The following is a 22,826-nucleotide window of genomic DNA, read 5'->3' on the forward strand; positions in this document are numbered from 1 at the left end:
CAAAACTATAGTTTGGTAACATGATCATCTGTGGAGTGGTTAAAAAATGAGTTTTGACGACCTCAACCTAAATGTATGTAAACTTCTGACTTCAACTGCATGTTGTCATTGTGTTTTGGCTTTGTGCAGCACTGTATAAGGCTGCTGCCTCTGAGAATGGGTACTCCTGCTCAGGGGGATGTGATTAATCACGTGATCATCATCTGTAAGTAGGAATACATCGCTTAACTAATGTGTCTTATTCTTAACTTCCGGAGACAAGTTTTTAGTTTAGAGTACTTTTATGTCTAATTCCTTGAGCCTTTGATATGCCAATGTCAAGACTCACCCCAAAATAGGACACATTTGACCCGTTACACTTCATGAAGCCTTTAAAATGCTAATAGAGTCACAGAGCACACTATTAAGAACAACTTACTAATACTGGGCAGGGCCTTCCTTTGTTCAAACAGCCTCAGTTCTTAATGTCATAGATTCCACAAGATGTTGGAAACTTTCCTTTGAGACTCTGCTCCATGTTGACATGATTACATCATTTCATTTCTGCCCATTCATGCTGCCAATCTCCTGTTCTACCACAATCTGAAAGGAGTTGCACTGGATTCAGATCTGGTGACCGAGGAGACGGTGCATTATCATGCTTGACGTAGAGGATGGTAAATTGTGGCCGTAAAGAGATGCACGTGGTCAGCAACAATACTCAGATAGGCTGTGGCATTCAAACAATGATTGAATCGTAAGTATGCCAAGAAAACATTGCCTACACCATTACACCACCAGCAGCCTGGCCTGTTGACACAAGGGTGGGTTCACGGATTCATGCTGCTGACCCCAAACTCGCTCAGAGTTTACGGTCAACAGCATGAATCTGTGGACCATCTACCATCTGCTGCCTCAGCAGAAATCCGGATTAATCAGACCTGACTACATTTTTCCAGCCTGAGCTTTTGTCCACTGCAGCCTCAGATTTCTGTTCATGGCTGACGTGAAAGGAATCTGACATAGCCTTCTGCTGCATGTTGTTCATTCTGAGATGCCTTTCTGCTCACCACAGTTGTAAAGAGTGGTTATCTTTGTTGTTGTAGCCTTTGTGTCAGCTCCAACCAGTCTGGTCATTCTCCTCTCTGACCTCTGTCATCAACAAGCTGTTTCCATCCACAGAAAAGCCGCTCACTGGATGTTTTTTTTTTTTTTTTTGGCTTTTCTGGGTGAACTCTACAGACTACTGTGCGTGAAAATAACATTTTTTTCCCCCCCATTCTGAGGTTTGATATGAACATTAACTGAAGCCCCTGACCTGTATCTTCATGATTTTATGCACTGCAGTGCTGCCACATGATTGGCTGATTGATTAACTGCATGAATAAGCAGGTGTTTTTAATAAAGTTCTCGGTGAGTGTATGTTTGTAAGCAAGTATCACACTGCAGGACTATCACCTGCATCATAAGGAGACATCAATGAATATGGCTGGACCTTTCCGGTTGTGTCATCCCTCATTAGTTTGTTGATGCATATGTTTCCCTATGTGGCTGCTGTTTCACTGCGAGGACATTGTCTTGTGTGGTATTGGAGGCCTTTCAGTCTTTTCAGTTCCAGCCCTGCCCTCTGGCCCAGGATGTGATACCGGTCGCAGAAGAACTGCGGTTTATCTGTTGGTGTAAGCCGAGCAGAATGCTGTTTAAACCGGAATTCATGTGCAGCACTGTATCCTGATGTGGCGAACCGTGTGTGTGTGTGTTTGAGGTGGATGGTGGGGTATGTGCAAGGTGTTGGACTGGTTGAGCCATGTGGTTATGCTGTCATGGTACCCCCCCCCTCCCTAAGGCATGAAGTTGATTATTATCTTCCTTTCCTGAAGTATAGTTATGATGCAGAGGGTGTTCTTTCTTTATCTGCCAGAAAAATAATGAATATGCAAAAAAATGTGGAGTCAAACTAGGTATCAGTTGAAGGGGTAATCCACAAGCCCTGGGCCCTGTGACGTGGTGGTGATTGATTACATTGAGGGCTCACCTGCAGCGCTCTTCCTCTTAATCTTTCTCGCTCTAAAATACACACACACACACAAAGAGAGAGGCAGAAGTCACCAGTCAGGGAACAATATCCTGCTCAGAAGACCCTTCACAGCACACTCTCATAAATCACTGAGACAGAGCCACCACCCTCACTGTCAGCATGTTATTATGCGCACACACACACACACACACACACACACACACACACACACACACACACACACACACACACACACACACACAAACTCAGGTCCACGTTCCTCACAACATACATTCATTCAATTCAGTCAATCCTGCTACCCAGCCATAAAAGGATGTCATCGAAAAGAAGAAATATGAGGCGAATCTAAACTCAAAACTCGCCCTCGAACACAAACCTCACCTGCACTGATTCCCTCTGGCTCTGCTTAAAACACATATCTCTACAACAGCAGCTCTGTGTCCCTCTCTGCCCCAGCCCTCTGCACCAGCCATTCCTCAATGACAGGGTGCCGGGATGAGAGGCTCTGAAGGGGCGAGGTGAGGGGTGGATGAAAGCCCCACGGCTCAGGTCCCGGGACCCTCCGTCCTGTGCAGGTGGCAGGTGTGATCTGGCCGGGTGCAGGCGCGTGAGGGCGAGGAAGAGGAGGACAATGAAGGCGTCTGTGGCCCTTGCTGCAGCTGCAGGAGGCGGAGAGGAGCGGGGCTGACAGATAAGACAGTCAGACAGACGGACAGATGGAGGAAGGGAAGGACAGCGTAGGGAGAGCAGAGATGCTGATGGGACTTCAAACAGGGGAGTGGGCCCTGGGTGCAGAGAGACGCATTCTTGTCTGGCATGGAGGAGGTGGGGACGGAGGGAGAGCAGGAAAGACGGAAGGCATAAAAGAAGGCGAGCATCAAAGTCCACTGTCATGCTCGTGTTGTGTGGATGTTTACATCACACACACTCTTGCTCGAAGCCTCTGTGCTCTGCCTATATCTGTGCATATTGATGTCAACCTCCCTCTCTGTATGGATTTGTATCGATGAGACAGTAATCCTCTTCCCTTGCCGCTCTTGTGTGCAACTGTCCACAGCTCCCACTAAGACCCACTGATCTCTGCCACATGGCGCTCCATCAAAGCACCGATGGTCATGCCTCTCAGGGCAAGTTTTGCCAAAAAACGCGCCCGCGTGGCTCATATATGTCCCTCAGTGCAGAGGATAAGCAGCAGATGAAGGTCTAACACTACTTTAGACTTTGTATCATCTTGGATCACATGAAAGCGAGTGAAACAAAGCTGCTCTCTGTTAAAAAGCACTCTCCTCTGAGCGTGTACACACACAGACACACACACACACACAGACACACACACACACGTTTCCTACTTTCTCTGTCGGACCTGATTAGAGTGACAGGGGCACTTCCCATTGGCTGTGAGAGTGGCCCTCTCCTTCCCAGGGCAGCCAATTTCCCCTACTCCAGAGCTGATAGGAAACTTTGATTGTCCACTGAGCTCAGGAGAGACAAAGAGATTTTTCCTCCTGCAATCCACATATCGCTAAATCACATCTCTACCTACAATCTCCCTCTCTTCTCCCTCTCTCCTCTACCATCTCTCCCTCTTGAATTTTCTTGCCTTATTTCCATGAACCCATACTCACTTTCTGTTGTGGGCTGCAGATGGTGAGTCCATTAAAGTGGCACTGACTGCTTTGATGGGCAGGAAGTTTCACTTTATGTGGTGACATCTGCATCCTGTGACACAATCCTGCCCTGTGTACACGATCTACTGTCTTGGCTTACCACTGTCCTCTAATAGCATTCCTATAATTTGATACTGTGAGCACAGGCGGATGCTGCAAAAAGCATTTGTAAACTGGTATGTGCTCGCGTTGGGTGTGACGTGAAAGGAGAAAGAGTGGGGGCAGTCAGAATAATCGAGGCGTCTAAACATGTGTAGAGGGCCAACAGGAAACATCTCCCTCTCTCTCTCCACCCGATGCTGGCCCTCGCCGAGGACACACTTCCTGTCAGAGCTCCTCTAACTTCCTGTCCAGCCACTGGGAATCCCAGCTGGAACATTCCAGCTGTGCACTTAGTCTCCCTCCCTCTCTGAGCTGCTTGATTATTACAGTTTCTTAGTTACTAAATCCTTAAGAGACCCTCGTGCAAAGATATCATGCACACACACATACACACTCACACATAACACACAAGCTCTTGTAGTGCTACTGCATCTCCTCCTCGCCAGGGGTCGCTACATAACAGCAGATTTTCTTGACTGCGGCTATCCTGCAGTGTGAAACTCAGTCCTGGGGATACTGGGCTCCTCTAAATCGTCAGAAGGCGCTCGTTTATATTACTAGTTTTTTGCGCAGGAAAATGCAGAGTGCTATTAGTCTAATGGCATTAAATGAAACAGCGCATGCATGTTTATGATCTGCCTTCATGGGTGGGGGGTGGAGGGGTGGAGTGGAAAAAAGCAGGTTTGGTGACTTTGTATATGACCTTTTCGGAAAGAGAGCTAATCCCGAGCTATAATAGACTCCGGGACCGATATGGAAAACTGCTGCACCGTTATCTCGGTTGTCTAGGAGACCATCAGAGCACCGGGGCCGGTGGAGATGCCACGGTATTAAAAGGGGAGTGTGTGTGTGTGTGTGTGTGTGTATTGGAAAATGTTTTCTTTTTTGTCATAAGTGTCACTCATATATACTGCATTATATCTCATGCTCGATAATGGACGTACAGCCGTTTTTCTGCCACGTTTGTCCCGCAGCATCATTACCTTTTTGGGCCTGTTGAATTTATAAATTCCATTTTGAAGACACAGGAAAAGGTCAGTTAAGAGAAAGGTGAATGAGGGTGTCATGCTCGTTCGCTCGGCTTATTCGTTAAATTAAACTGCACTGGCCTGACATCAATTATAAAATTTAGTAGCTGCTCCATGTACTAAATTATAGCTGACATAGACCATTAGACCAAATGCCACAGCAGTCAGTTCTAATGATAACACGGGCCTATAGCGTGAGGCCTGTTTGGTCTTGAGGGAAGTCCTGCAGGCCTATACTGACCAGACAAAACGAAATCAGAGAAAACTAACGGTGCATGTTAAGCGGTTTATCCTGTTGAAAAACTGAAGATAATGGTATCATGTTTCGATGTATTTATTAGGAGGGAAACACTTTCACATGTACAATTATAGCTGGAAATTGAGCTTATCTCGTTATCTGCATTTTACGCCGTTAAGATAGAGATAACCTAAAATTATTAAAATCATACTGGAAAAAATCATCTCCAAACCAACTGAAAGTTTTACAAGTTTGTAAATGGGTGACAGTGCAGTGTCTTTATCTTATATATCACAACACACGAGTTCCCAAAAGGCGGCCTAAATTTAAAACTGTCTTCATCTATCCTAGAGCAGTAAAGGGGACTAATCAGACAGATAGGCATCACATCACAGTGATATATGTTTAATATAGCTTGTATTGATATGTAAAGTGTGTGTACCAGTGGTCTGGCCAGTAGACTCCCTCCAGTGCCAAATAGAGCCTATATTGGCTGCACCGCTGCAGCGCGTAAAACGTGTAAATATTTCTCATTCCCTACGCCTATCTGTCTCTATCAACCTGCGGGATCTCCCCCCTCCACTCCCCCCCACAAATGATGCATTAGATGCATTGAATGTATTTGTTGTGCAAGTTTGAAAAGGCGGCGATAATCTGGGAGTGAGAGATAAGGAACACCAATTTATTCAGCAGCACTTTGGACCCCGCTTCCAGCCTCGGTCGGTGCTGACACCCCCAGCAGTTTGCTGATAACGATTAGGCCATTTATTATCTTCACAGAGAACAAAGATTGCGTGGTGCCGATGAAATATTACCCCTGGTAATAATCAGAAGGAGAAGGGCCCTGGCATCTAATGCAGTGTGCATATAATATCGTCCCTGACGAAAACCGTGCACACACACACGCACACACAAAGTCTCGTGCAGAACATATAGAAAATTGATTAACAAAACAAGTGCAAGTGGACACAAATATAACATTAAGCTACACCGTTGTGAATTTGATTCATTGATTGATTCATCAATTTAAAAAAAAAATAATAATAATAGCCTAAGTGGTTATCATTTCAATAATTATTCCCTGTTAAAAATGTTAAAACTATTTTACAAATTTTGTATTATTTATTTATTTATTTATTTATTTGACCATCTGCTTTTAACCGGAGTAATAATATAATCTGGAGATGATGTCATATTAGACAGACAGATCACAAAGGACACATTGTCATAATTCTCAACTAATTATATTCTTGTTAACGACTAATTTTAAACGGCATAAATCTTGACTCAAATGCATTTTGCTTGCATAGCCTAATTATTTTAATACTGTTATATACACTAGTGTGCATGGTAATATTCAAAAGTCAGACTAATAATAGGCTGATGCTGTTTTTGAAGAATAAGCCTACATTTCTTTCACCATCCAGACAATAAAATTACAGCCTGGACAAACAAACAACCCCCCCCCAAAAAAAAGAAGAGAGAGAGCGAAGAAGAGATTTTTATCTAAAAAAATCACCAACTGTAAGCTTTATGAGTCAAAATGTTTTTAGCATACCTTAGTGTTTAGCCTATATGCTATTCGTTATGTCCACTAAACAAAGTTAACCTATATTTCCGTGGACGACTATTTTGTGCCAAATGTCAGATTTGGAGCTCTCACATCTTTGCTCTGGTGATTTCAAACACTGAAACAAATGGTATTAATTCAGTCAGACTTCACGTTTCTTTTTCTTTTTCTCTTTTCTTTCTCTTCTTTTTGTGTGCGTGTGCACTCTGGGGAGCACGAGCCCCGAGTTGCAGAGGTCCTCGCGCCTCTTGCACCTGCCTGGATCCTGCGCCGCGCACGAGCCCAGGTCGCGTGCAGGAGATTTCAGGGGCTTTGCATGTTTTACAAAGTTGTTGTTGCTGTGTGGGATATAAAGCACAAGAAGGGGGGTGGGGCAAAACCCCTGTAAGTCAATTAGGACCGAGTCCGTCAGTCTTTCCCAAATTTTACAAACAAAAGTGAGACAGAAAAAAAGAAATATTTAAAAAGATAAAATACAGCGCAGCCTATATGGACCATTTTACCAACACACGAGGGAGTGGACAAATAGCACTGTCTACAAATGCGCTTTTACCCATTTACCAGGCTAATAATATAAAGTAAGTCCATATTGATTGTGCGTGTGTTATCGTGCACCCAAGACAAGCAGGGACCAAGTGGACTTTAAATTATTCAGCTTCTTTATTATTTTACTGCCTGAAGAAGAAAAAAAAATAGTTAGTTCTTTTTATGCCACCACCATTAACGTGTATGGCCTAGGCTACAATTTTGCATTAAATAATAATCAACACCAGAAAGTCTGTCAGATGGTTGTGCAGCTGAAAGTAGACGTGAGGGACCTTGATCCAAAAAAAAAAAAAAAAAAAGAAAAAAGAAAAAAGAAAAAAGAAAAGAGAATAAAAGAAACACGATAAAATACTGGGACCCCTTGTGAGGGGCAAGTGAAACTCTATTGATCACCTCTTGGGAACAGGTATTGCTGCCCAGTTTCTGTCTATTTAACCGGGACCCGGAAGACAGGCTGCTGCTGGCTGACGTGCCATTACGTTGCTGTGCGGCTGCAGCCTCTCATACGGCCACAGAAGTTTTTGCTCATATTCAGGGAGGTTCGGATACAGCGAGAGGGGAGACAGAGACTGAGCGCAGACACACTCCGCTCCCTGCCAGGTGATGACACTGAGAGCCACCGGCTGTTTCATGTTGCCTCCACAGTGTCTTTAAAACGCAAGGCTCGTCTGTCTGGACACATTTTCCGCATCGGTCCTTTATTTTTGCGCCGTTATTTTGGAGAGAAGAGCCTAACCTGCGCAGTGAGTCAGATGGATCCACTTTCACCGGTTTGACTCTGAAAGCGCAGCCACTCTTCTCACATGTAAGACCGGAGCAGGTCAGTCATTTTTTTGTTTGTTTTCTACGCGTTTGTCATTTTAAAATCTTATGTAGAAAATATTTTTGACGTTTAAAATTTAAAAAATCTACTTACACTCAAAGCTAAGGACGTAGGGCGATAATAATTTATTTTTTTTATTTATAGCTCCTCATTATCAACATTATTGTAGCAACAACAAACAAACAATTGTTTTTTTTTATTTTTCTGTAACATTACTTATATATAGTTCCCATGAATGTTAAGGAAATACGTTGGTTTTACGCGTTGTTAATAATAGTTCCCTTCATGTTCTGCGGATATTAACTGTCTGAACTCCATAGCATCTGTATAGCGGCACAATATTGAATAAACGGCGTGAAGCACATCAGTAACCAGTCTTATCCATTGTAAACAGACGGTATTAGGCTATGCTACTTTTGTTATATTTACTAACACAGTCTGCTCTTCTTTTTATGTTTTTAGATTAGTAGCTTACATTATTTTCTAAATGTCAAAAATAAAAATGAGTCCAAAATGAAGAATTAATGCACCAACTAATAAAGATAATCTGCGCCCACCAGATGTAGAGTAGCTCTCTTAAAAGATTTTCACGCGGTCACGTAAATACTATCTACAATCAGTTTTTATGTGGCCCACTTTATGTTGCCGTGGGCAAGGTGCTGTATTCCTGGAATAAACCCTCGATCACGAAATGGATTAGTGTATCATCAGCATGATATTAGTGGCGACAAAAGTATTCAATTGTCACGGCTTTAAAATGCATAATGACTGGAGCAATCCTCTTTCATCTGCAGAAAGAGCAATCACATCACCACAATGGTGGAGCAGAGACAGGGGCGGGCTGGGGTCTCCACAGGCATGAAGGAGCTGGAGTCAATATATGGCACCTTTTTATACCAACTTCTCTCGCTTACCTGTGCTGTCGCCTGCACGAGCCTTTATGGACTGTGTACATGATTCTAACAACACGAAGTGATGGTGTGGAGCTCTGTGACTGACAGGAGGGTGCAGCCAACAGACAGCTTTAGGTTGAAGCTATGAGCACAAGAGCAACTCAAAGCCATATCTAAATAATATTTATTTATTAATAAATGAATTAGTGAATTGATGAATTAATTTTAACACTGCTGTTGAAGAGCTGCTGATGCATCTGACAGTTTTCATCAAACAGTTTCTCAGTAGAATTGTACTGTAGAGAACTCCTCCATAAATGTTCTGTATTTATAGCACAGAAAGGGGTTAAGGTTATGAACCTAAAAATCATCTTATGCACCATAATCTCTTTTGTTGAGTGTGCAGACCATGCGTTATGTCCTGCCCTATTCTGAAATGTTATTATTCTGAGCTCTAACTGCTTAAATGGGAGTGAGTGCTGCTCTCATAGCAGCATCCAGGCCCCTCTCTGAGCAGTTATATGGTTTTGTGTCTGGGTGCTTGTGTCTATAAAGCCCCCCGGTGCCCTGACTTGAACTAATTAGCCGTGAGTAAAGGGGACAATAATGCTTCAGCTGGTTTGTGTCATTCTCTTCTCTCTGGCTCTGCTTATCTTCACAAGCCCCACTGTGGCTCTTCACACTCCCCCCCCAAACACACACACACACACACACACACACACACACACACAGACAGACACACACACACACACACACACACACACACACACACACAGAGTCAAGCACGCACACACATTCACATAGCCACACACCTCCACTCTGGATAATGATGGATGACCGTGCCCAATGGGAACAAACAGGTAGATAAAGCCAATCCCATTTAATAACAGCATGGATCGGAATGATAATCTTGTTGTTCATTAGCCACTGTGGCTGCACAGCGATGCAGTTGTAGCACACAGTTCTCACTCGGTACAGGAGGTGTTGTGAGAGGGATAGTGTTCTCCAGTCCAGGAAAGCATCCCTGTGTGAAACAATACTGCTGTGTCCTTGAGAAAGACAGAGGGAATGCAACAGCACCCCCCCACAAAAGCCTCTCCACTAACCCTCCGAGACCCTTTCCCATCTTTTGTTCCAGTGCAGATACAAATGGGATTAATGAAGGTATAAATTACAGAGGGCTAAATCATGCTGAGTAATCCATTTGGCAAACATGCAAACAACAATGGGCATGCTGCAGCAGCTAGCCTGATTCTGACCCACTCTCTGAGGCCCAATGGTTAACACAGAATGCAACACAGGCTGACCACTGTGGCCTACAGTGACATGTTACAGTGCTAAGAAAAAAAAAAGCCCTTTCAATACCAGCCTCAAGATCAAGAGCATCACTGGTAATCCATTCAAGCTCAAACAGAGGGAGTTGTTGTTGCTTCAGGTTCAAGTATGTGTGACAGCAATTATTCTGTAGCATAAAATTGCATGTTTTTATTAGACATACTGTGTATTATTGATGATTGTGAGTTATTATACAATAGTTATTAAAGGGCCATGAGTAGTATATTAATACTATATTAAGGTAAGCATGTTCTCTCCACCTGCCCACTGCAGTTCCACTGGAATGTCAGTTATTCAGGTATCCAGCCCTCGGCTGCCCCACATGCACTAATTTGTTGATTTAAGGAGTTGACAAGCTCAAAGGGCTCAGCTCATCAACTCACCCCCTGGCAACACGCCAGTGATTTAATGACTTATGACTGACACACACAGGCACAGAGATGCACACACATTCACTCTGTAGTTACATCGGATCGGAGCGTGAATCGTCGCCCTGATGACCTGCACGGTGGAGTTATGAGGTCTTTTACCTGGAGAATTTGTCCAGGTATCAGAAGCCTCACGTTACGACCCCTGCAAACTACCACCCACTGTGATTCTGTGACGTCAGGTCTCGGCGTCGGCGTGGCGGCCAGTCTAGGCCCCGAGCACCCTCCAATTATTCCCTGTCAATCACACACACACACACACGCACACGCACACGCACTAACACACACACACACACACACACACACAAAACAATAACAGTAACAAAAACGATGCACGCAGGCGTATGAGCATAGCCTTTAATTTTAAAAATGTGACTATGTCCTTACAGCAAATAATGGTAATGATAACAAAAATTGAGTAAATTAATACGCCTGTATTAATGGTTTTGATTTCTGTTTTGATTTGCATTGTGAGGTTTGAATGAGGGCGTTAACGGCCACTTTGATGATCACCAATTGCTTTTCATAGGTGAGGCCTCGCGCCCGTCCCTGGTGCCACCATTAGAGAAAAAGGCGCCGTTAGTATGCAAACTGCCCGGCCCCCGAGACAAAACCTCTGTTTTCACAGGAGGAATGCTCTGCTACTAATTAAAGACAATTAGGCTCTTCCAACAATGGGGCCATCTTCGGGGTCATAAATCGACTCCTCCTCTGTTGGTTTTAGAGGTGCTGAAAACGCTGTTTATTTACATAGCAGCAGTATGCGAAAAACAACACTTACAATTATTGTTAGTGATGTGAACCTCCCCCAGCGACTTTAAATGTTAAAAGAAAAAAACAATGTTGAACTGAGAGCGAGAATTAAAAATCATTTCAAAGCCATAAAAATGATCTGATAGTTTACACCTTCGTGGTCATTTTGCAGAGCTCATACAGGTGGAGGCGACCTGTATTACGACATGATTACATTTCAAATTATTATAACAGTAAGTCGTACATTGTGCAAAATGGATTTCCCCCCATGTTAAGTGTCGGTCTTTATGCCTATAACTGCCGCTAAAAAAGCAGATTATCAGGGGCCGATTGTGCATTCAGTCTGATCTTCATGAGAGAAAAAGACCCCCGAGAAATTACACCGCTGATTGATAAGTCTTTTAGTTTTTCGGTGTAAGGAAATGGAAATTGAAAGAAGGAGAGCAGGGATGCAGCGAGCCAATTGTGGCAGGGTTGACTGTGATTGGCTCAAACCGAGGCCCCGCCTCATGTGGCTTGATATGGGAATTTTCTGGCGCCAGCCCCATCAGTCTGCGCCACATCTCATTAATGAGCCTGAGCACTGCACGGATCAGGAGGTTTACACATCCAAGCTGTATTTTCCGTCAGCTGATCGAAATTGCAACAGGTATCCAGAGGAAACATGTCTTTTTTTCTGTGTGCGGAGACGGGATGAATTGCTTCGACACTCACTTTGTTTTCGACCTGTAATCACAAGGACCCTTCAGTGTGCAAAGTTTATTTCACTTGTTAACCGCTATGGTTAGATAAAACATATAAGTAAGCGTATTCTTTGTAAGAGGGAAGAAGTGGAGCGGCCATCGTGTGTCTATGAATTAACATTTTGTTTTCGTCTCATTGCAGGTAGGCTATCCCTGAAGAGAAAGAAGGAGACCGGGTTATTTAAGGATTCTATTTCTGAAGTAAATAAACACAGAAACACAGCCGAGACTTTCACAGCTCAGGAACTATATTGTAAGGAGGATTTAACTTCCACTTGGAGGCAAACATAGCCTAAAAGTAGCCCAACACACACAGACGCATTCAGAGGAGAGGAGACGGCCAGCTCAGCCATGGAGGTCGCAGCGGCCGATCAGTCTCGGTGGATGGCGCACCATCACGCGGTGCTGAACGGCCAGCACCCGGACTCTCACCATCACAGTCTGAGCCACAACTACATGGAGCCCATGGCACCTTTACTGCCCCAGGACGAAGTTGACATGTTTCTGAACCACTTGGACTCTCAAGGGAACCCCTACTACACCAACTCCCGGGCAAGGGTCACCTACAGCCAAGCACACGGTAAGATGCGCTGGAGTTCACAGTGAACATTAAATCTGACGGGGTGTTTGGGTAGGATGAGAAAAATCAGAAACATGCTTGAAAAAAAAAACATATTCTACTGAAGCATTGTTGAAGTTTTCTGTGTGTGTGTATATATATATATATATATATATATATATATATATATATATATATATCAATGACCAAACACAGCTTGCATTATATTATGTAGGCTATATATGTGTGTGTCTGTGGAAATTGTCTATTCATTTAGTACAGTAAATGTGAGCTTAACAATTCATGCAGTGTCCAGTTATTTGCTTAAAAAGTCCTTCTTGGCATTTCTGGGCCGATTCACCAACATAAAAGGAATTTCTAGCGAATGACAGCGAGAGGAAAGGGAAGTATGTCATTTAACCCCTCTCTGTTGGGGCAGGGGTTCTGGAGTGAGAGAGAGGGAGAGAGAGAGAGAAAAGCACTTCCCGGATATAAAATAAAAACCGCAAATTTACTTATAACAATCTTTAGTCCGCGCGCTGCAGCCGATGAAAAGATAGTGTCCTGAACAGGACACACTTTTACTGTGTTTTTCTGCAGTCAGCAGGCCTTTATTGCCTCTATCTTTAATAGGCGAGATGAGTATCTGACTGTCATCTAACGGAAAATATTTTGGATAATTGACCGGTCGTGAGAAAATTCTTTAATTTTTAATTATCTAATCAATCAGTATTTTATCTACAACTAAAACTAAATGTCGGACTTGAGTAATTCTGAATATTTATCAGGTGAGAGCTTTCTGTTGTGCTTTGCAAACTAATAGCAAAGACTGGTGTGTTACAGAGGCATTAAAATAAAAACATAGGCAACATTAAATAGACTCTTTTGGATTTCAGCTCGTCTCACTGGGAACCAGGTTTGCCGACCACACCTCATCCACAGTCCCGGTATTCCCTGGCTGGACCCCGGGAAAGCAGCCCTGTCTGCCGCCCACCACCATAACGCATGGGCGGTCAGCCACTTCAGCAAACCCGGCCTGCATCCCACCAGCTCCGGCTACCCCTGCAGCAGCAACACTGGTACGGCTCCGGTGTCGTCGCTCACTCCAGCGTCCCACTCCAGCCCGCACCTCTATAGTTTCCCCCCTACCCCTCCGAAAGACGTGTCCCCGGACCCCGGCCCTACCTCTCCGACCTCTACCTCGACCAGGATGGACGAGAAGGAGTCGATCAAGTACCAGGTGCCGCTGACGGACGGCATGAAAATGGAGAGCTGTAGTCCTCTCCGCAGCGGCCTGGCCTCGATGAACAGCCAGGCTGCGGCCACGCATCACCCCATCCCAACCTACCCGGCCTACCCTCTGCATACACCTCACGAGTACAGCGGCAGTCTCTTCCACCCCGGCAGCCTGCTCGGCGGGTCCTCCTCCAGCTTTACGCCCAAATGCAAAAGCAAAGCCAGATCGAGCTCAGGTGAGTCTCACGTGTGTTTGAGTTTCCCCCTCACCTCGGATGAAAGATCAGACAGATAAGGCCTTATTAATTGGTTATGGTTTATTCTGCTGAGAGCTGAAGCGTTACACTCTCTATCAATCACCAGGAGATAAATGTGTTATTTGTCACCGTGTAGTAATATTATTACAGCCTGCTGCGGTCATATATTTTGTTTGTATAAGTGTGTGGGCATTGTCAGGCAGGAATTCACCCCAGTATTGGTTTTAAATGTTATTTATTTTTTAGTTGTCAGTTCTTTCTTGCACTTATGCTGACGCCACTTCTGCATTGTTGCTCTCGTAGTTCAATGATCAAAGACAGAGATCATTTCCATTTTGAACATTCTCTCCACTGAAAACCTGCCCTGCACAATCTTATCGTTATCCCATCCGTCCACTGACACAGCTTCACTTTGGGGAAGAATCAACCATAGATGAAACACCTCAGACTAACCGAGGTCAACTGTTTACTAAATGTCCAGTTAAAGTCATTACGCGCACGATTAAACGTTTCTGGAGTACGAAGGTCGCCTGAAAGGAAAGAAAGTGGGACTGTACCTAATTAGATTAATTGATTTATGCTACATATGTTGGTCTGGCGAAAAAATAAACGTAATATTTGTGTTTAAACAGAGATTAAAGACTGTAACACAAGGGGAAAATTACTTAAAAATTTTTTTTTTTTTTACATCTCACAAGAACTTTACATCAACTTATTCAATTATACTCTGACTTGACAGTCAAATGGCCTCTTCATCGTGCTGTTGGCTTGTTTTCTTTTAAATGTAGCGTTTATTGCACTTAGAAAATGAAGTAGTCACGACGCCCTGGCTCCTGCCATATCCTGTATACCTCCAAGTGAACAAATCACGACCTCCACCCCGCCCACCGCTCTCCCCAGTACTAACAAAGCACAGGCGACAGAGCCCTGCTGTTTGTGTTTTTAAGCATGGCCTTGGCCCAGTGCACTGACACAAAGTGCAGGCAACCAAGTCCACAGTTGATCTGCTTTTATGTGTAGATGAGAGCATATTTAATAACACTGTCACTGTAGGTCTGGAGACCAGTGCATTGAGTAATCCTGATTAAGCATGCACATAATTGGTGTTCCTCTTACCTAAAATCCTCAAAGCCAGTGGAATTGTTTATAATAAAACACAGCCTATTTTCTGAATGTCTGGACAAGCACCTGATTCAATATACTGCATGTGTTGGAAGTAATATTTAGACTTTATGCCTGACATTAATGTGCAGACATTTGAAAAACAACTCAGTCTGGTAATGGCTCTGTAATTTCCCTACATTGTTCCAGCTGTTGTACTTTGGATTAATGGACAAAAAGTAACAACAGACATCTTAGACTGTTGACAAGTTGCTCTAAATGTAGCTGTGTAATTATCAATATTGTCATCCATTGTCCTTGTGCTTTTTAATACACCTGGGGAATGCTCACTGGCTGTTAATCCGAGTGAATGTGAGCTGTTGTTGCAAAGAAATGTTATACTGTGACATTTAAAAGAAGTTGGCCAGACTGTGCCTGAATCAGTAACACAAACATATCAGCCACGGCATTAAAAAGACTCTTATCTATCAAAGTCGATGTCCAGTGCCAGTAATGGTGATTGACTGTTGTGCAAAATGCCACAATGACATTTCAGCTGTCAGCACATACACCTTACTGTAGTGTGGCTTCCTGTTGAACTAACCTCAAACTCAAACTACCCCTCCTCTCCACCTTAACTTTTCTTATCTAGCTTTCATCTTCCTTTTTTTGGTCTCATTTCAACACTATACATTGCATAAGACATAATAGATCAGTCATTGCTGGTGAATTTTTTAAGCATTAATGATCTGCTTTAATGTGGTCGTTGGACTTACGAAACACTTAAGAGGAAGAAAAGGGAGGTACAAAAAAGCGCCGAGATGCATTTCAAAAGGAACATAGCTTTTTGCTAAGGTCAGATTCCATTGTCGAGCGAGGGTGGGACTTTGGGTGTCGCTAGCATTATAACAAGAATAATGAGAGGATGCTCTAGGGAGAGAGGGATACTTGAATTAAATGAATCGGTCTCTTTAGCAACAGGCTGTTTGAAGTCAGTCAAACCTGTATGGGAGAAGAGAACATGTGGGAATAACTAAAAAAGCAGGGTTTTCTATGGAGGAATGCACAGGAGGTCTATTTCTAATCCAGTCACAGTTTGAGAATAATACAAACTTCACCAAAACGATGTTGGACTGAACCCCATTTCTATATTATTAATTGCAGACAATTGGCATGCAAGCTTTTCATTAAAGACTGCAACACTGTCCGGCACATTTAATACCACCTCCACACACTTATGTTTCCACTCATGGGTGCCCACTGAGCTGATGAATAATGTAGTCCTAATTTGATGGTGTGTCTCATTCTTCTTGTTGGACACCTCTGGACATGTTCTGGCTGTCTGTGACCTCCCCACTCTGGATCGGTTTACATAGAAGTGTCTGTGTCCATGACAGCCATGCACACTTGGTACACCTCCACGCTCATATGGACATCGTCACCGTCATGAGACAGATTTGGACTTCATATTACAGGGCCATCTAGGGTCATTCGGCGCTGTACAGTTGCCCGGTTGGGCTGGACAGCTGTTGCTTCTGACAGAGGGTGAATTTTTTAATTATATAAATTTTCTTTTTGTCTCTTTCTCTTGAACTATATGCAGAGGGCCGTGAATGTGTAAACTGTGGTGCCACCTCCACCCCTCTGTGGCGACGGGATGGTACCGGCCACTACCTGTGCAACGCCTGTGGACTGTACCACAAGATGAACGGCCAGAACCGACCACTTATCAAGCCCAAACGTAGACTGGTAAGTTCTCACTGCAGTGCTTCACTCTGAGAGAAGGCACCCAAATATGAGCACAAAGCAGATGCCGGCAGCACAATTCCAGGAAAGTTATATTTTCCCTATGATCTTCCTGGAATTGTGTGTCCCTCTCACCCCCCGATGATCCGCCTTCATGGCCTGTTACAATACTGCTACTATTGCCATTGTTCCTGCTATCATTATTGCTGGTACTTCTGATACTGTTACTGATACCAATGCCCATGCTGCTTTAGTTAACACCATGCTCGAGTAAATGAAAAGCAGCATGGACACAGAACGTTCTTGTTGTTGATGTACCACTGCTCCACAGCTGCACATCCACTTCTGGCATTTACCACTTACTGAAGCTGGATACATTTCTATGTGACATGATTTATATATTTTATGGTTTCCAATCTGTTCTGAAATCCACATATTTTAATTTTAATTTTTATTATCTATCTATCTATCTATCTATCTATCTATCTATCTATCTATCTAATCTTTTTATAGCCTCTTATTTTTTATCATTTTAAAGGTGCAAAGTTCACAGTAACTGAGTCCTTTATTAATCAGCAGAAAAAATATTTTTTATTTTTATGTTTTTACGGAAGTGTTGTTTTGTCAACAAACAAACAAATCCAGCCACTTTGTTGTCTAGAAAATCAGAAAACGCCACAAACAACAATACGTTTTTTATGAATGAAGACTATTTCCTCTGTTATTTGGTTAGTAGAAATAAAGATAAGCATACCACCTATGATAAATTAATAAATATTAGTGATGGAAAAAATTAGATAGGTACACAGTAAATACTAGTTCTAATAATAATAATAATCAAAATGACAACAACAATGGGGAAATAATGTAAATCAATGTTAGAAAAATTAAATAATATAAAGTTTTAGCACTGGTTTAACCTTTTAACTTTAATTAAAAAGAGATCTGGGCTTTTCATTTACCCAGGCAATTATTATTGCGGAGGCTGTAGCCTGGGTCTAATGGTCTTCATTAACATTAGCTGGTCATTCCACTTGTCAGTAAATTGGCCGCTTTCAATCGATCGGTAAAGATATTTCGATTAAAAAAAACAGTTTTTTTTTATTATCATATTTTTTCGTGTTGTTCCTTGACCACATCCACTTCGTTCCTCCTCGTGAAAAGTCCATTACATTTTCCACTGGGTCGGCCCATGTGGCTGTAGCTTTTGCATTTTCAGCTCAAGTGTTTTTCAGAGTTGTGTTCAAAGGGGCATCCAGTTGTTTCCTATCCGGATATCTGCCCGGCCCAGATAAGGAAGTCAGGCTCCCGGCTGTTTCCGCCCTCAACCAGCGCGCTGCATTCTCTATGGCCAGACTGACATATACTGTAAAGAGATTATCACAACACTGGAGGAGCCGCTTATGTGTGAAGAGACAGACCGTGAGGGGCGGGGATTGGAAAATAAATGGATTTATGTCCGTCTCTTGTTTGTCTTTCTCAGTGGGCAGTGAACAGTCTTATTGCGCAGCGGCTTTTTTTTTTTTTTTTTTTTTTTTTTTTTAAATATAGGTTACATATTTCATTTCGTATGAAATGACCAGAGTTATTGTTGCTCTCCAGGTCAATAGCAAAGAGTCCACCTGAAATTAATTAAAAGAAAACCCTGGATGCTGCTCGTGAAGCAAAGTGCCGCAGGGTTCTTGCGTGTAAAGCTAATGTTTCTTATTATGTGTGAAGAATTGATCCGCAATGGACGCAGGAGCACATTGCCAGACAGGACACCGGGTCTTACACGACTTGTAGCCCAGTTTCCCTGGATCAGGAATAAAGAGAGGGTTTACACAAGGCCTCTATTATAACCTGTTAATACCAGCATACTTATTTTTAATTCCATAAATATGATAATTACCGACAGGCGTGTACAGAATAAGGCATTCTCTAGAAAAATGTCTCCATATCTTATTGCGCAAATTAGAAAATTTGATCATGGTTGTAGCGGTCTGCATACATGCAATTTTTTTTAAATAGAGGATTAAGTATTTTTTCCAGTCTGAGTGTCGCTTCTTTTGATGCTTTTCTGCACATGGTTCTGCGGTTAAAGTTGAAACCTCACGAAAGTCCACGTGCCGCCGTTTAACTTAAGAAAAACTTTCTGTCTCTTATTGATTTTGTGCTGAGGCAGAAATCACAAATTCGTTGCATGCGATGTCACTGCTGTGGCTTTAATAGGAGAATTGATAAATGATAAGCCTTCTATAGGTGTCTAAATAACCGTGATACTCAGTGGTTTTGTGCAGCTCGGTGTCCGCGCTGACCTCTGTAGGACCACTACAACATGTGAATGGCTCATTATTCATGATGTGTTTTCTCTGCTTCCTTCAGTCCGCTGCTCGACGTGCAGGCACCTGCTGTGCAAACTGCCAGACCACCACCACCACCCTGTGGAGGCGCAACGGGAACGGAGACCCGGTGTGTAACGCCTGCGGCCTTTACTTTAAACTGCACAATGTAAGTAGTCTGGAAAAAAAAAAGAAGAAACTGAACTCAAGTGCGGGTTATGGGGGGAGGAGGAGGGTAAGAGGGGGAGCTGGTCGTTAACTGGTCAAGTGGGCGGACAGTTTGTATCGATTTAGGAGCAGAGAAACTGTGAGAGTGTGGAGGCGAAGCCTGCTCACCCTGTCGAGCAGAACCCACCGGTCGTCTTTTTTTATTAATCCATCGTTGTTTCAATGGGGGGCGTTACTCCCAGGAGAGGCTGCAGGGTGGGACTGTCATTCAGTGTAACGGCGTCGGTTACACTGATGAGGATTTGTCTGAGGCTGCTCTTTTCAGCCCAAGCCCCGTCCTCATCCCCATGTATTCATATTGACCAGGACGGTTCTGTTTGGTTTTAAATTAGACAAAAGCCAAAAACGCCCCTGACTCGCCTGATAATGGAGCTATGTATGCAAAACAGCTGCTCATTATTTACAGCATCTATTTCACACTGGTGTAACACATAATATTAGGCTACCATGAAAGAAATGCATGTAAATCCTAATATGCAATGCAATATGTGACATATTCCTGGTAACATTTTAAATTATGAGCTGATAAACAAGCTCATAATGTAGTAAAACAACCACTATAGTGTAGTACTCACACTATCAGTGCAGCTTTTGTCTGGCTTGCCTTGAGCTAACGTGCTGCTCTCCACAGGTTAACAGACCCCTGACCATGAAGAAAGAAGGGATCCAGACACGCAACCGCAAGATGTCTAGCAAGTCTAAGAGGAACAAACGAGCAGGGGATGGCTTCGACGAGCTGTCCAAGTGCATGCACGACAAGGCCTCTCCCTTCGGCAGCGCACCCGGCCTCACCAGTCACATGGCCCACATGGGTCACCTGCCCCCGTTCAGCCACTCGGGACACATGCTGCCTACTCCCACACCCATTCACCCTTCATTTGGTCACCCCCACCATTCCAATCGCTCGCCGGTCTGGGCCGAGCCTCACTGAGGCCCCTCCAGACCCAGAACTCCTCTGCCTGTAGGAGCCACCACCACATCGCCATCAACACTAAATGGCCTTCACATCACGTCGAAAGCTGAGCAGACTTGTTGCGTCATGTACAGTGGTTGGAGGGGAAGGACTTTCAGTTGGACTTAATGACTGAAGGTCACGTCATGCCTGACCTCACTGATGGGACGCTGCAGAGAGCAGGACTTTAGCGGACTCTGTGAAGAGCTAATGTGACGAGGGGCTCTTAAGTCCCTGGGTGACTGAGGCTTAAAGGAATGGAGTGAATGGAGATGCTTGTCATTCTTTTTGCTTATTTTTACTAAGTCACTTTGGTACCCACCTCTCCATGACCCTGTAACAGGAGACTCACGAGAGGTCTTAAAAAGAACCGCTGTTTCCACCTCACGACCATCTCATTATATAACTGAGATACGTGCACCCCGTCCATCCCCAGGCTGTCGTCCGCAACTGCTGTGGACGGACAGACTCTTCAGTGCTGGAGGTCTAAAGACTGGCTGACAGCTACAACACTCGTACGCCTGTTATCAACCAGTCAGGCCCAGACTACAATACCCATAAACCAGTGCTCTCCTCACATGCTGGATTGTACACCACCACAACGCTCACCTGTTTTTAATAATGGACTTTTATGGAAAAAAGACACAGTAAATAAAGTGTTTATAAATGCTTAATTGCTATTATTGTTGTTATATTTGATGTTATAATTATTGCTACGATAATTTATTTTCACTCTTTAAGCTTTCGTCAAAGACACATGGAAACTTTTATGATTTTAATTTCATGGTTATTACGTAAAGAAAAACACTGACCTATCTTAGATAAAAAGTCCCTGAGCTGTATGTTTTTATCATTTTTCCATCTCACAAAAGTAAAGGAAATAAAGTTTAATACGGAAGTACCGCCTCTTCAGTTTAGTCTGTCTCTGTCACTCTGTCATATACATATACACAAACATACAGCATTAACCTAAACTCTCCTTTTAATGAAGAGTGCTTGAATATTAAAATCATAAGTGATATCAGATGTATCAAGGAAAGCTCTGTGATCCCTTAAGCGTGGTAATGCTTTGGTCAGGCTCCTCCTCTATCTGTGATGGCGCGTTGTTAAGAGAAGGCCTCTTTGTGGAGCTGAGGCCCCAGGCTGGACCATTGTACCCAGACAGCAGGCTCCAGCGAAGGGCTCCGGAGTCACACACAGTCATACATATGCACATTATCACATGCTCACGCACACACATAGGAAAAAAACCAAAAACAAACACAAACCCTAATTCACACCCTTGTTTGACCAAATAACTTATGCAAGGTCTCTTATTTAGCTCCAGCAGTCAGTTTTTTTCCAAATTCGTATGTGACAAATACTGAGTCATGAGTCTGGTTCAGTGGGAGCCGTTCTCGCTCCCTGTGTCTGTCGGAGTGGCCCTCGCTCTTGGCCGCAGTGATTGGAGTGAGAGGAAGGACAGCGGGTCTTTAGTGGGAGAGAGAAGAGGAAGGAAAGGCAATCAGGCGACCTGAGCAAACACGTGGGGGTCTACTCAAACCCTTTGCACACAGATGTGCACGCAGCTGAGGCTGCCAGGAAGCAGGCGTCGACTCGGTTTCTCCCTTATCTCGTCCTCTTTTTCTTTCTCTTTGTTTTGTTTATCTTTTTTCATTCTCTCTCTTTTTGCTCTCCCATTTATTCTGTTTGTCCTTTAACTCTCCTTTACTCTCTCTTTCTATGTAAGTTATTCTGTCTTTCCCTCCCATTTGGACGATTACAGTAAAATAAAAGGGTTGAAGAAACTTTGAACAGAGCCAGCCACTAATGAGTCTGCTCGATTAGGGCCAATTTCAGGTCATCATCACTGAGTTCAGCATGCCCTCACACACCCACAGCACAAACCATCCGATTAAACAGTCCAGGCTAAAAGTGGACTACTACCCCTCCCTGAACCCTCCGCCCTGCTCACATCTGCTGGACTGCTGTGAACGTTGATCCGCTGGGGTTTCCCCGGCGGCTTGATCAGGTCAAATTGGAAATAATATTTATCATGTAGGTGCTGTTTTGTTATCCAGTGTTGCTGGAGCAGTCAGTTGTCAGCTTATGCTACATCACAGCACCCACAACACTGACTGGCTGTACACACATGGATACAGGACTGGAGTCTGGGTGTCTATTTTCAGAGTGGGGGTGGGATCCCCCTGATTCACTTGCTGAACATCAGTGAAAATGTAATGCCTGACTGCCAATAAGCAGTCTAGCCATCTGTGTGCAGCGCAGTGCTGTGGGTGCTGGGCC

At 43.7% G+C, this 22,826-nt stretch overlaps 1 protein-coding gene across 4 annotated transcripts; it reads left to right on the plus strand.

Annotated features, from left to right (window-relative positions):
• The first annotated feature begins 7,690 nt into the window (after positions 1 to 7,690).
• On the plus strand, positions 7,691 to 21,441 carry gata2a (GATA binding protein 2a). 4 transcript variants are annotated; one of them, XM_056404387.1, is made up of 6 exons: positions 7,691 to 7,988; positions 12,286 to 12,723; positions 13,599 to 14,173; positions 16,887 to 17,045; positions 19,407 to 19,532; positions 20,223 to 21,441. In XM_056404387.1, exons 2-6 carry the CDS (start codon positions 12,495 to 12,497, stop codon positions 20,520 to 20,522), a joined length of 1,389 nt encoding a protein of 462 aa, XP_056260362.1. In that variant the 5' UTR covers positions 7,691 to 7,988; positions 12,286 to 12,494; the 3' UTR covers positions 20,523 to 21,441. The 4 variants fall into 4 exon arrangements, with proteins under 4 accessions (XP_056260362.1, XP_056260369.1, XP_056260352.1 ...); XM_056404394.1 differs by lacking the exon at positions 7,691 to 7,988 and adding an exon at positions 11,942 to 12,049 and having other exon boundaries at positions 13,599 to 14,174; positions 16,900 to 17,045; XM_056404377.1 differs by lacking the exon at positions 7,691 to 7,988 and adding an exon at positions 11,942 to 12,049.
• The last annotated feature ends 1,385 nt before the right edge of the window (positions 21,442 to 22,826 follow it).

This window comes from Seriola aureovittata, chromosome 2 (assembly GCF_021018895.1).
Source record: "Seriola aureovittata isolate HTS-2021-v1 ecotype China chromosome 2, ASM2101889v1, whole genome shotgun sequence".
NCBI lineage: Eukaryota > Metazoa > Chordata > Actinopteri > Carangiformes > Carangidae > Seriola > Seriola aureovittata.

Bases quoted from the DNA above. Each gene is read 5' to 3' on its own strand.
- gata2a (XM_056404387.1), top strand. From the start codon at position 12,495: ATGGAGGTCGCAGCGGCCGATCAGTCTCGGTGGATGGCGCACCATCAC. The intron at 12,724-13,598 runs GTAAGATGCGCT...TTTGGATTTCAG, and splicing joins CACCTACAGCCAAGCACACG to CTCGTCTCACTGGGAACCAG. The intron at 19,533-20,222 runs GTAAGTAGTCTG...TGCTCTCCACAG, and splicing joins TTTACTTTAAACTGCACAAT to GTTAACAGACCCCTGACCAT.